At 39.2% G+C, this 15,136-nt stretch overlaps 1 protein-coding gene across 1 annotated transcript in view; it reads left to right on the top strand.

Annotated features, from left to right (window-relative positions):
• Positions 1–11,411, top strand: part of LOC132895888 (zona pellucida sperm-binding protein 3 receptor-like) — a 94,501-nt gene extending 83,090 nt beyond the window's left edge. Inside the window, exons 13-17 of the mRNA XM_060936639.1 lie at positions 1,791–1,859; positions 2,189–2,248; positions 6,912–6,945; positions 7,219–7,280; positions 8,994–11,411. Of these exons, the coding sequence (XP_060792622.1) occupies positions 1,791–1,859; positions 2,189–2,248; positions 6,912–6,945; positions 7,219–7,264 (209 nt within the window). The 3' untranslated portion in view covers positions 7,265–7,280; positions 8,994–11,411. The remainder of the gene's footprint in view (positions 1–1,790; positions 1,860–2,188; positions 2,249–6,911; positions 6,946–7,218; positions 7,281–8,993) is intronic.
• Positions 11,412–15,136: the final 3,725 nt, after the last annotated feature.

Below are 15,136 nucleotides of genomic sequence, written 5' to 3'. Positions count from 1 at the left end.
GTTGTACATGAGCTGAAGCTGACGAAGCGCGTAGCACTTGCATCGCCATGCATGACGAGATTGAGTGAAATAACTGTTTTATTCGATCCACATTCACTGGATTTTGAGAAACTGAGCATTTTTATTTTTTGCAAATTCAGTAAATAAAAACTTGTCTTACAAACTCCTTTCCACTTAGAATGTAAACAAATCGGTGAAATGACAGTAGCAATTTGTGAAAAATGCTATAATTTCTTATTTTTCAAGAGACGTTTTTACCATTACAATTTTGGGGGGTTTTGTTTCCGAGTAGTTTTTATTTCATTCTTGGTTGGTTCAGTAATACACTCTGCCATTTTGTTTTTCTCTACTCATGGTTTGTGCTGATAGCCTGGTAGTAGAGTAGCCAATCAGAATGCACAACTGCTCATATCCAGTGAATGTGGATAGAATAATAAGTGTTATTTACTTTGCAATTTTTAATTTTTATACATTTGCTCACCTAAAAATTGGGTCGCCTGTCACCAAAGGTGCCATGTCCGAAGTTGTTTAGATGCAAATATCAGGAAATGAATGCTGAAATTCTGATCCATCATCTCATACATTTATCAGTTGACCTCAAACCCAAATGTCTTCATTTTATGGCAAAGACAAAAGAATTGAACTTGCTGTTCCTGTGTGTGCGTGCACTGATCAGCCATAACATTAAAACCACTGACAAGTGAAGTGAATAACCTTGATTATCTCATTACAGTGGCACCTGTCAAGGGGTGGGATATATGAGGCAGTAAGGGAACAGTCAGTTATTGAAGTTGATGTGTTGGAAGCAGGAAAAATGAGCAAGCATAAGGATCTGAGTGACTTTTTGACAAGGGCCAAATTTTGAGTGCCAGATGACTTGGTCAGAGCATCTCCAAAATGGCAGGTCATGTGGACGTTCCCAGTAGGCAGTGGTTAGTACCTACCAAAAGTTGTCCAAGGAAGGACACCTGCTGAACCAGCAACAGGGTTCTGGCTAGTGTCCAGCAGCGCCCAAGGCTAGCTTGTGTGATCCAGTCCCACAGAACAGCTCATGTAACACAAATTGCTGAAAAAGTTAATGCTGGATATTTTAGAAAGGTGTCAGAACATGCAATGCAATGTTCAAAGAAGCTTGCTACGTAGCTGCAAACCAGTCAGAGTGCCCATGCTGACCACTGTCCATTGCTGAAAGTCCCTACAATGGGCATGTGAGCATCAGAACTACATCATGGAGCAATGGAAGAAGGTGGCCTGGTTTAATGAATTGCATCTCCTTTTCTGTCATGTGGACGCCCGGGTGCGTGTGTGTCGCTTACCTGGGGGGAAAAAATGGCACTTGAATGCACTATGGGAACAAGACAAGCCAGCAGAGGCAGTGTGATGCTCTGGACAATGTTCTGCTGGGAAACCTTGGGTCCTGGCATTCATATGGATGGTACTTTGACACGTACTACCTACCTAAACTTTGCTGCAGACCAAGTGCACCCTTTCGTGGCAACGGTATTCCTTAATGGCAGTGGTTTCTTTCAGCAGGATAATTCACACTGCATAAATTGTTCAAGAACATGACCGTTATAGGTGTTGACTTGGTCTTCAAATTCCCCAGACCTCAGTCTGATTTGAGCATCTGTGGGATGTACTGGACAAACAAGTCTGATCCATAGAGGCCCCTCTCTCGCTGGTGTTCCCTTAACTTGACCATGCATGTGTATAGCGAAGTATGGTGGGGTGTTTGTTTGTTTTGTTTGTTTGTTTTTTGCTTTAATTTTTTCTATTTTTTCTTCTTTTAGATCTAGATAAACCAACCCCAGGTCCATCCCCACCTGAAGGTGGCACTGAAAACCCCCCAAGCAATAAAGGCAAGACACCATTTTCTGAATGAGCCAATTATAATAATGATTCTCATTACTTGATTTATTTATTTTTTTTAATGTCAGTAGATAGTCTAAAAAGCTGTGCCTATACTTTTTTTTTTTTTTTTAATATGGTTTTCACATGTTTAAGGCTCACTTCAAAAACTTTGAACAGGGTTTTTGTTTCACGAGCTACCATTGAGTTAGATTGCTAACATGCTTTAGTCTTTTTGAATGGAGATGAGATTTTTTTTTTTTTCCCTGAACAGGTTGCATGTTTGCATATACATTTTATTTATTTTTGAAATAATATCCTGTCCTCTTCTGTTATTCAGACAAGAGTCACGCAGTTGGGGTTGGGATTGGAGTTACTGTTGCTGTTGTGCTTATTCTTGGTAAGTGTACACTGACTGAACAGCTGTGATTGCACCTGGAAAATACATTTATTTTTAAAAAGTAAATTGTTTTTTAAAATAGTCTTATGAGATGCAAGATGCTATGTGGTGATATTCAAGCATAAATACTTGCAGTATGAATGCAGTTATGGTTGGATTAGGGTCAAGACATCGTTTGGGGGTTTAATTTGTAGAAAGGTTTCCCCAAAGTAAGATGATTTTTAAGCATCTACAAACCATTTACAAGATCAGTACTGTTTGGATGCTGTTTTGAGCAAAGGAAGAAATGAGGATGTTAGCAGTGGTAAATTATGGAAAGAATAAAACACAAAACAGGACATTGTTAGAGGATCGTATTCAGAGATTTTTAAAATCTGTTATTAGCAGCCTTAGATTACGTGGCCTGTCTGGCAAATAAAGTTCCTATGAATTAGTTGTTACAATACAAACAATGTACAGTGTCTTGCAAAAGTGTTTGTCCTGTTTTGTCACATTACAAGCTGGAATTAAAATGGATTTTTGGAGAGTTAGCACCATTTGATTTACACAACATGCCTACCACTTTAAAGGTGCAATTTTTTTTTATTGTGTGACAAACAATACTTGAGATGGGGGGGGGGGGGGGGGACACAGAAATCTGGAGTGTGCATAGGTATTCACCCCCCAGTGTCAATACTTTGTAGAGCCACCTTTTGCTGTAATTACAGCTGCAAGTCTCTTGGGGTATGTCCCTCTTAGCTTAGCACATCTAGCCACTGGGATTTTTGCCCATTCCTCAAGGCAAAACTGCTCCAGCTCCTTCAAGTTAGATGGGTTGTGTTAGTGTACAGCAATCTTCAAGTTATGCCACAGATTCTCAATTGGATTGAGGTCTGGGCTTTGATTAGGCCATTCCACGACATTTAAATGTCTCCCTTTAAATGAGACGCAGAACCATGGCCTCACTTTTTGTTTATAAATGCCTTGAGACCTCAAGAATGGCACAGGAATAGTTTTAAGCGTTAACAATAAATCTAATATAGTAATTTTTACGATTAAAGTGATTCATATAGGTAGCGGTCTGAGTGAATGACCTTGACATTTGTCACGTCACCGCAGGAAGTCTGTTGGTCTCCTCGCCATTTTTGCTATGCTAAAACAGAGCTGACTGCAACTTCGAGCTTCCATTTTGAGCCAACTTATCGCCATGCCTCTTAGATGTGTTACTGGCGGGTGCAGCAACACGATAGAAGGTGGATTTACGCTGCATTCCTGGCCCAAGAATGTTCAAACTGCAAAGATTTGGATGCGTTTTGCAAGTTCACAGACACATTGGGCACCTACGAAGTGGTGTCTCCTCTGCTCTGCACATTTTACTGAAGAATCATACAAGACCTCTGATCTGTTGAGCATTGGCTATAAGCCCGTATTGAAAGAGGGTGCAGTACCAACAATTAAAGGAAAAGAAAACTACAAGAAAAGGAAAGCAAGTTCAGTTGCACTAGTTCTCCAAGAGTGTGAGCCGAGGGTTGTTGCTAAAACCCGGGACGGGACTTATCGCTCGGGCAGTGACCTCCCCACGGTTGTTGCTAAAACCGGTGATGTCCCGTCCCGGGTTTAGTAATTGCCTGAGCCGAGCAGTAATGGCAGAATGCTCAGTATGGAGAAAATGGAGAATGAGTGGACCAGCCATCTGATTTCTCTGCTGGATATGCTTCCCCCTCCCCCGCTGGATATGCTTGCCTCAGCAGCAATATCTCGCCCTTACGTGGAAGAAGCGAATGAACTGAGAACTGAACGAACCACTGAAAGTCAGGTTGTTTCAGAACAATCGGCCATAAGGTCAGCCTTCAAGAAGCGAGAACACAGACAGGTAAGCTCCAACTCTCATTTGGATACAAAGCAACAAAAACACTTGTTTACCTGCATTTAGATTAATACATGTAACTTGTATTGTGTGTTTAAGTTACCGGTATAAGATTATTTAATTTGCTTCAGAATGTGATTGTCTCAGTTCATCTGATCTGATTAATTAGCCTTTTATGTTTTATCAGTGAAAATGCATGCATGTACATGTATGTTGCATAAGTTATAACACCTATCCTGTTTTAATGAGAGTCAACCCACAATCAGTGAAGTCAAATAAGTCTTATTTGAGCAAGTCGGTAACGGTATTTCTTACTTTCACCATAAATTTTTATTTATATGACTTTGGCCTATAGCTGTCAAAGACCTCGGGCTTAAAACCAGTTCCTGCTGTGATGTCACACACTCAGGGCTGGCTGGCTCAGCGGGGCAGCTTGAATGCTAACTTTGCGGTCGATTTTTAACTCTCAAAAAAAAAAAATTATATATACTAGGGCTGTAACAATATGCGAATCGAAATCGCGATACGCAGAGCCACGATCCGTATCGCGATACAAGAAGGCAGAATCGCGGTACACCCTTTCAAACTCCTCCTCAGCCCAAAAACAGAGGCGCTTCCAAACTTCAATTTATGAATACTTTACTTTTTATTTAAATTACATTTTAAACTTACTTAAATTACTTTTATTTTTTATATCTATTAGTAAGTCGTTTTTTCGCAGACCTGCGACAATCTTCTGCAAGTCGCGCAATGTCCACACTCGCCACTGGCAGAGCATTCATTTCTTTTAAGCGGTCGCCATTCTGGTTGCGACGCGGGGAGCGAATCTGTAAACAAGCAGCTCATTGGCTGGCTAGGTGTGCCACAAGCCAATCACAATCACTTGACCGGAAAGGCATGCAGTGTTGCCAGACTGGGCAGGTTTAGGTGCTTTTTGGCTGGTTTTGAACATATTTTGGGGTGGAAAACGTTAGCAATATCTGGCAACACTGAAGGCATGTCTGCTTGGGCAGAAGCCTTCTGCGGCAGTTACATTTTGACACGCGAGCAACGTTTCACCATAAAAATTCCGTAATTTCCATCTGTTTTCCGCGATCACAGAAAATCATTGGCTCTATGAGAGTGAGACAGTGAGAGAGCCACCCCCCCAAAAAAAAAAATCTTAACGGATTTACACGATTTGGAAAAATGACTTTTTCAGAACCGAAAAAAACCAGAGCTTCTGGCTCAACAGTATTATTTTGAGAAATAAAACAGTCTTTGGATATACATTTGTTCATTTTAGCATACATATTACTCATTCTCTGCAGTGGTCTGAATTTATTAAATAGTTAATGTAAGTAAGTAAATGTTAATAAGTCAAATTTACTACTTTAAAAACACATTTAAAAAAAAATCGTGGGTGTATCGAATCGTGGGTCAAAAATCGCGATACGAATCGAATCGTGAGTTGGGTGTATCGTTACAGCCCTAATATATACAGTATATAACTTTTTTTTTTTTTAATTCCCATTTATGCAGCATACAAGAGTCAAGGATGGAGATACTATCCACTCAGAAGTGTATTTAAAAATAAAGGTTCTGTGTACCTCCTTTAAACCACGCCAGTGTAGCTTTAGCAGTACGTTTAGGGTCATTGTCCTGCTGGAATGTGAACCTTCGTCCCAGTCTCAAACCTCTGGCTGACTCGCAGGTTTTCCTCCAGAAGTGTCCTGTATTTAGTGCCATCCATCTTTTCTTCAGTCCTGACCAGCTTTCCTGTCCTTGCAGATGAAAAATATCCCCACAGCATGATGCTGCCACCACCATGCTTCACTGTAGGAATGGTGTTCTCAGGGTGTTGGGTTTGCGCCATACATGGCATTTCTCATGATGGCCAAAAAGATCAATTTTAGTCTCATCTGACCATAGAATCATCTTCCATGTGTTTGGGGAGTCTGCTACATGCTGTTGGGTAAACTCTAAACATATCTTAAGCAATTACTTTTTTTTTTTGCATCTCTGATTAATGCCCTCCTTGGCTGGTCTGTGAGTTTTGGTGGGCAGGTTTGTAGTGGTGCCATACTATTTCCATTTTGCTGTAATGGATTTAATGGCGCGCTCCCTGGGATATTCAAAGTTTGGGAGATGTATATAATTTTTTTTTTTTTATGACCCAACCCTGATCTATACTACTTCAACTTTGTCTCTGACCTGTTTGGAGGCTCCTTGGTTCTCATGTTGCTTGCTTAGTGTTGCAGAGTCAGGGTCCTTCCAGAACAGGTTGATTTTATACAGACATCATGTGACACTTTGATTGCACACAGGCGGATCTATAATCAACTAATTATGTGACTTATGAAGTGAATTGGTTGGACCAGCTCTTATTTAGGGGTTTCATACGAAAGGGGGTGAATGCTTCTGCATACTGCAGGTGAATGTTTTTTTCATCTTAATTATTGTTTGTGTCACAATAAAACAACAATTTTCACCTTCAGAGTGGTAGGCACGTTGTGTAAATCAAATGGTGCTAACCCCCCAGAAATCCATTTTAATTCCAACTTGTAATATGACAAAACAGGAAGGGGGATGAATACTTTTGCAAGACACTGTATTCAAATGAGCAAATCAATATTAACTTGATATAAACTGGTGCTGCTGTTTGAGGAAATTACTCAACCATTCAAAAGTACTGCGGTACGAAGGTGTATAGAAGGTCTATGACTCGATAGAACCCAGTATTTTTATTCCAAAACAATAAAATGAACATTTTAAATAATAGGTAGCATGTTTCTATTGTTTTCCATCTTAAATTTTCATGTTAAACTTAATTTTCAGGGGCTGTAATTATTATTGTCGTCATGAAGAAACGGTAAGTGTAATACCATTTTCTTTAGTGTACCTTATCGGCAAACAAAATGTAAGTATTATTGCTGTTGAAAAGAAATTGTGCCTGTTCACAGCATGCTTACTGCTTGCAGCTTATTTTAACAGCTTATTTTAACAAGCTTTCTGCAGTTGTCAAGTGTGTGTGATTGAGAGATTTATTATTTATTTATTTTTGTGAAATTTGCTGGAGTTGCTCTTGAATACCAGAGAAATTAGATGAGGTTTAACAGGCCAATGCTGAACTTTTGGCTTTCAGCTCTGCTTGGGGAAAGGTGCCCAGTAGAAATGAAGGGGGAGTATAACACCACCATTGTCCTGGTAAGAAAATCCAATTATCTCATATTAGATGAAATGAAATTGCTTAAAGCAGGGGTTTTCAAAGTGTGGGAGAGTCAACCCCCCCTCTGAGAGCAAATAAACAGTGCCCCCCCTACAATTTTTGTTGTTGCTATATTAATGTTCCATTTGTATTTAAAAAAAAAATGGCTGTACACTTTTTTTTTTTTCTTTTACACATTTTAAACATCTGTGCTTTTTGAAAACATCTTTTTTATACATTTAAAATATGAGCTTTATTAAAACATCTTGTTTACACATTTTAAACATCTGTGCTTTTTTAAAACCTTTTTTTACACATTTTAAACGTCTGCTTTTTTAAAACATTTTTTACACATTTTCAGACATCTTTTTTTACACATTTTAAACATCTGTGCTTTTTGAAAACATCTTTTTTTATACATTTAAAACATATGAGCTTTATTAAAACATCTTGTTTACACATTTTAAACATCTGTGCTTTTTTAAAACTTTTTTTACACATTTTAAACATCTGTGCTTTTTTTAAAACATTTTTTTACACATTTTCAAACATCTTTTTTTACACATTTTAAACATCTGTGCTTTTTAAAAAAAAAAAAAAATCTTGTTTTACACATTTTAAACATCTCATAGCATCATTAGCTAGCACCTCTTGGCAGACAACACACTGTGGCAGTGGAGCATCTTCAGATCCAGTCCATGAAAATCCAAACTTTAAATAATCGTGGTCATACTTCCTTCTTTTTTTGCTTGGCCCAGACTCTGTCTCCTCACTCACTGTAGCTTTAGGTACTAAAAATTGATCCATTTTGTCTCTGGCAAAGGCTAGCTGAAGTTCGCTAAATGTCCGCAATAGTAACTTAGTCTGGTTTATTTTTCCTCACGTTGCGCCCCCCCTGAAGAACTCTGGCGCCCCGTAGGGGAGGCGCGCCCCACACTTTGAAAAGCCCTGGCTTAAATCATTAGAACAGCGGTCTGAAAGGAACTGAATTTATCATTCTTTATAAACTTTAGATATTGAAAATCAAATACAGATCGGATACAAAAGGAAATTTGCTAGCTCTGTGTTGGCTGTTTTAACTATCCACATGCTTTACATCATGACACATCGTGACTTTACGTTCACACCTAGCAAGTCACAACTTGCTCGTGTCACTGGTATTTTTTTTTTTTGTTACATTACGTCCAGGTTTCTCAGGCATTTCTCCCTACACATTTATAAGAGGCTAATATATGATGGGATAGGATGAAACTGCAGTTCAGTGTTTTTCTTAAATTTTCACCAATGCAAAGTAATTGAAGTAGTGAAGAGCTGGAGAGTTCATGAGCAAGTGAGGAACTGAAGAATGTCGGACCACACGTGCCACAGGATTGGGTCGAGGAATCCTTCATGCTAGTCGTTTAGATTTGTCGCTTTACGGAGTCTTATGCAATTCACACGTCACGTGTTTGCCGTCATGTACACGGAACACGAATGGTGATGTCTTGTCGCTTGCTAGTGTGAATGTAGCGTAACTTGTAACTAACCTGATTGCTGCTGTTTTATTTGATTTTATTTTCAACTGTATGCAAACATTTCACAGCAAATGACTTTCTACTGCTTAATGCTTCTAACCCCAGTCACGGTCCATAAATGTACTTGCCTGTGTGTGTGTGTGTGTGTGTGTGTGTGTGTGTGTGTAAGGTTATTTAATTCCACTATGTCCTTTTTAGACAATGATTGTTCCAAACCCATGGCGATCTCCTGCTTCCTGTTGGTCTGTATGTTTTCCTGTGAAGCTGATGCACATGTAGGAATGAGCAGAGCATCTGTTTAATCATCATTTGTTCTTGGATTTTTGCCCAGCTAGTTGTTAATGTGTGCTTTGATTTAAATGAAGACTTTATTCTGTAGGACTTGGGTTCACAGCCATTTTATGGACTGAACTATAGCCTACAAATAAACCTTTATATTTCCAGTGTGTGTGTGGCGGCGGCGATGAAGTTAGGAGTGTGTTGATGATGAACTTGTAGGCTGTAATTATGCTCTTTGATGGAGATGATGATTATTGGAGAGGACCCATTAATATCCTTTGCACTGATGCCTTAAAGTGACAGATGTGATTGTAAAGAGCCAAACCAGATACACGCTAGTTCCAAAAACTTGCTTCCCAATACAGTCTTTGCTTCATTAAGTCTTTTTCCATGCCGCTGGAATGTGTACTAATGCTTTCACAGGCCCATAGCTGTGACCCAGTGGTTGGGGAACCTCAGCTTTACTATGTTGTGTCCTTTTATTAATTTGAGCTAGAGTTAATTTATTAAAAAAAAAAAGTGGGAGTGTGAGTACTTAAGCTGCTCATCTTGTGGTCTTAATGAATAACTATATTTCATACTCCTATAGCATGGATCGGACCAAAAAAATTATTCAGATTGATTGATTGCCTGGTACATATAACACACTGAACCCTGGTTTGTGCAGTCTTTACATTCTGTCCTTAGCACTGCCTTGGGTATAATAATCACTCGCAAGCGTCAACAGCTAATCGTGCAAACGGAACCGTTTGGGCTGTGTTCCTATTTAGTGTCGAACAGAATCTTTACCCGTTGACTCAAAGTATTCCAGGTGACAAAAGAAATGTTACACATCCCTTAACCAGAACACTGAGATCTGTTGCATTTGTAATGTTTTCATCTTCATTTATCTTCACAAAATCCACTTAATCATATACACTGTTAGTTTAGAGCATGTAGCTTGTACCTGTTGAATCTAAATTGTGTGCGCGGAGACTCACTGTGCCACAATGAACCACAGCTTGTTTAAAAGCAGCGACGTTTAACATAAGACAATGTTATAATCAGTAGACGTGACTTGTCGCTCTCGTGTGCGCTCAATAAATAATTCTTTTCAGGAATCTAGTTCTGCCAAGCAAAATGAAAACACAACTTGCTACTTAGCAAGTAAACTCCCCGACTATAATTTAATAGTCTTTAAAATCTTTTATAATATTTAGCTATAAGATTAAAGATCGTGTTTGAGAATTGACTGTTACTAGAAAATGCATGTAAAGGATTCGTGTTGTGTGTTTGACTTTGTGAAATGTAGCAAGAACATTTGTGCATACTTGTACAAAAGATGTCCAAAGTCTTAATTTAATCCAGGAAAGATTCACGACCATTTAGTGTTCTTTTTAGCAGGGACTTTATTGATCTGTTATCTGAAATTTTCTTTCTTTTTTTAAATGCTGCACTTAACAAAGGATTCATAACCATAGCATTTGAAATTTGTGTGTAGATGGACGATTTTTTTATTTTTATTTTTTATGTGCCACTGTTTGAGCAGTCAAAATAGCTTGCGATGTTTTTGGTTACACGGCAATCCATGCCAGAGTGAAATGCAATCTCACTGGGGGGGAGGGGGACACGAAATATAATATACGTGCATGGTATTGCTTTTCATTAGTGATGTGGATATCGTATCGCACTGAAAAGCAAAGCCTCCACTCTCTTACTCTTGCGTCACTTGATCGGCCTCTTTTTAATGAAAAATAATCAGCAGTTGCTTTATTTAAGAATTGAATGTATTGTATCAAAAGTGAACACTGTTTAAAGCAATTCATGCTATTGCGATTCTGTGTACAACGCGAAATAAAATACTCACTTTGTGACGTTCAGGAAATATAATTTGCACTACAGTGAAGAGTCTGGAAAGGATTGGCTTTCGAAAATTGAACACCCACTTTGTGTCAAATGAATGTCATTCCACTGAAATGCAGTCACTGTCCACGCATAACTATACGTAGTGATGTGGTTATAATGATCAGAAAACGGAAAAAACGCACTACTTTTTCTTTTTGGTTTGAGTAAAAGGAAAAAGCATGCCACTCTCACCACTGAGATTGCATTTCATAGTCTGAGTGATCTACAGAATGTGTCTCATAGCATTCTCGAACCATGTTTCAAATAATTCTCCAGGAAAACTTTTATTATTAGTGTGAAAACTATACATCATTAGACTCAGTTTCATAAAATAATCACTATAAATTCCTAAGACTGCTTGAACTCCTGTCAACTGAGATCCACTGTCATACAAAAATGTGGTGATTCTGTATTTTGAGTGACATGAAATAAAGCTATCGAAAAAAAATTCTGTTCCTTTTGAGAAGTGACTTTTTGTTCCACCCACCCACACACTTTGTTTAAACAAATTTTGTCAAATGTTAAAAAAAAAATACAGTATATTGAGCGAAATTTGCATTGAATACCTTTTCGTAAGCATGCAATCATCACCAAGGAAAGTGTATTTGTCATGATATTCATGAGCAAATATTGTTTTTATATATATATATATATATATATATATATATATATATATATATACACAGTGGGGCAAAAAAGTATTTAGTCAGCCACCAATTGTGCAAGTTCTCCCACTTAAAAAGATGAGAGAGGCCTGTAATTTTCATCATAGGTATACCTCAACTATGAGAGACAGAATGGGGGGAAAAGAATCCAGGAAATCACATTGTAGGATTTTTAATGAATTAATTGGTAAATTCCTCGGTAAAATAAGTATTTGGTCACCTACAAACAAGCAAGATTTCTGGCTCTCACAGACCTGTAACTTCTTCTTTAAGAGGCTCCTCTGTCCTCCACTCATTACCTGTATTAATGGCACCTGTTTGAACTCGTTATCAGTATAAAAGACACCTGTCCACAACCTCAAACAGTCACACTCCAAACTCCACTATGGCTAAGACCAAAGAGCTGTCAAAGGACACCAGAAACAAAATTGTAGACCTGCACCAGGCTGGGAAGACTGAATCTGCAATAGGTAAGCAGCTTGGTGTGAAGAAATCAACTGTGGGAGCAATTATTAGAAAATGCAAGACATACAAGACCACTGATAATCTCCCTCGAACTGGGGCTCCACACAAGATCTCACCCCGTGGGGTCAAAATGATCACAAGAACGGTGAGCAAAAATCCCAGAACCACACAGGGGGACCTAGTGAATGACCTGCAGAGAGCTGGGACCAAAGTAACAAAGGCTACCATCAGTAACACACTACGCTGCCAGGGACTCAAATCCTGCAGTGCCAGACGTGTCCCCCTGCTTAAGCCAGTACATGTCCAGGCCCGTCTGAAGTTTGCTAGAGAGCATTTGGATGATCCAGAAGAGGATTGGGAGAATGTCATATGGTCAGATGAAACCAAAATAGAACTTTTTGGTAAAAACTCAGCTTGTCGTGTTTGGAGGAGAAAGAATGCTGAGTTGCATCCAAAGAACACCATACCTACTGTGAAGCATGGGGGTGGAAACATCATGCTTTGGGGCTGTTTTTCTGCAAAGGGACCAGGACGACTGATCCGTGTAAAGGAAAGAATGAATGGGGCCATGTATCATGAGATTTTTGAGTGAAAACCTCCTTCCATCAGCAAGGGCATTGAAGATGAAATGTGGCTGGGTCTTTCAGCATGACAATGATCCCAAACACACTGCCCGGGCAATGAAGGAGTGGCTTCGTAAGAAGCATTTCAAGGTCCTGGAGTGGCCTAGCCAGTCTCCAGATCTCAACCCCATAGAAAATCTTTGGAGGGAGTTGAAAGTCCGTGTTGCCCAGCGACAGCCCCAAAACATCACTGCTCTAGAGGAGATCTGCATGGAGGAATGGGCCAAAATACCAGCAACAGTGTGTGAAAACCTTGTGAAGACTTACAGAAAACGTTTGACCTCTGTCATTGCCAACAAAGGGTATATAACAAAGTACTGAGATGAACTTTTGTTATTGACCAAATACTTATTTTCCACCATAATTTGCAAATAAATTCTTTAAAAATCAGACAATGTGATTTTCTGGATTTTTTTTCTCATTTTGTCTCTCATAGTTGAGGTATACCTATGATGAAAATTACAGGCCTCTCTCATCTTTTTAAGTGGGAGAACTTGCACAATTGGTGACTGACTAAATACTTTTTTGCCCCACTGTGTGTGTGTGTGTGTATATATATATATATATATATATATATATATATATATAAAAAATATTGTTTTTTTCCACTTTAAATGTGCTTATTCAGAAAGTAGGCACTTTTCTTTCTTTCCTTCCCTTCAGCATCCTTATTTGTATCAGGTTCTTCCAAAGCCTCTCAAATTTCCCCATGATGCTCCTTTTATTTTTTTTCCACACGCTCGGGTGGGGAGGGAAGGGGAAGAGATACCAAACTCCACCCTTCCGCTTCTTGGTACAACGTCCTTATTTGCGTCAAGTTTTTCCAAATCCTGTCAAATTTCCTATGATGCTCCCTTTTTCATCTTTTCCATATACTCGGGTGGGAGAGATACTAAAGCTCTTTTTTTTTTTTAATTTTTTTTTTAATTATTAGTGTGGGCGGCACGGTGTAGTGGTTAGTGCTGTCACCTCACAGCAAGAAGGTCCTGGGTTCGAGCCCCGTGGCCGGCGAGAGCCTTTCTGTGTGGAGTTTGCATGTTCTCCCCGTGTCCGCGTGGGTTTCCTCCGGGTGCTCCGGTTCCCCCCACAGTCCAAAGACATGCAGGTTAGGTTAACTGGTGACTCTAAATTGACCGTAGGTGTGAATGTGAGTGTGAATGGTTGTCTGTGTCAGCCCTGTGATGACCTGGCGACTTGTCCAGGGTGTACCCCGCCTTTCGCCCATAGTCAGCTGGGATAGGCTCCAGCTTGCCCACGACCCTGTAGAACAGGATAAAGTGGCTACAGATAATGAGATGAATGAATGAATTATTAGTGTGAAAACTATACATCATAGACTCAGTTTCATAAAATAATCACTATAAATTCCTAAAATTGCTTGAACTCTTGTCAATTGAGGTCCACTTTAAATTGTCATACAAAAATCAGAAATGCGATCATTCTGGGCTACATGAAATAAAGCTATCGAAAAAAAAGACTCTGTTCTGTTCTCATATTTATCGTCTGCCATAAGGCTGATGAGCTGTTGGCATGGCGTCCGTCGTCCATAATTCATTTAAATCGTGTCTCTGCCATCAATTCTCCACAGATTAACGTTCTGATTTTGTTTGAAAGAACTCTGGATGAAACTTGGTCGTTGTTTTGTCTTTTTTTTTTTTTTGCTAACAAGTCAGTAATTAGGCCACATTAATGAGTTTCCCAGGCCTCTCACTAGAATTCAGAGTCTCATTTATTGTCTGATTCCAGTTCTGATTGATGTTTTGGGTAGATCTTCCCTTGGAGAACAAGATGGAGCTACTACGTCCTTGGCATTCTGGTTTTGGTGCCCTCATGGGTTTATTAATTTGTTCCTTTTAATATGGATCTTTCCCCTTTCAATTTGCATATACTGTCAGTGATTTAAAATGTATAAATGGATCATTAGTTTTTAAAGAAAATGACCTTTCTAAGTAAACCGTGTCCATGTACAGGTAGTCGTCGACTTACGACTTATGCAACTTACAACCGATCGACTTTATGACCATCTGGTTATGACTGGCAAGTGTTTCCTAGCTGAGCGTACGACAGTTTCCACCCCAGCTCCAGGCACATGTACAGTCTCTCTCGCGCGCCCTCATGCTCCGTCATACAGTTTCCGCCCCTGGTTTATGAAACGAGCAAATGCTCCCACCAGCCCGAGCGCTGCAACAGCTGATGACGTACTGTAGACGACCCACAGCCAAGCACCAGTGATGCCAACGGTCACTAAATTTTGCTATGTTTTACATTTGTATTTTGGTATGTTTCAAACTAAAATGTTTTCTATTTTTCACACCTGTATTTTTTGTTTTGCACGACTTGTACTGTATGCAGTGTTTGACTTAAACCAAATAAGCCAAGGTAATGAAATAAAATGTTGATAAAATAAGGCTTTAAGATGATTACA

This window comes from Neoarius graeffei, chromosome 13 (genome assembly GCF_027579695.1).
Source record: "Neoarius graeffei isolate fNeoGra1 chromosome 13, fNeoGra1.pri, whole genome shotgun sequence".
Classification (NCBI taxonomy): domain Eukaryota; kingdom Metazoa; phylum Chordata; class Actinopteri; order Siluriformes; family Ariidae; genus Neoarius; species Neoarius graeffei.
The sequence above is the reverse complement of the archived record's forward strand: the minus strand, read 5'-3'. Positions and strand labels throughout refer to the sequence as shown.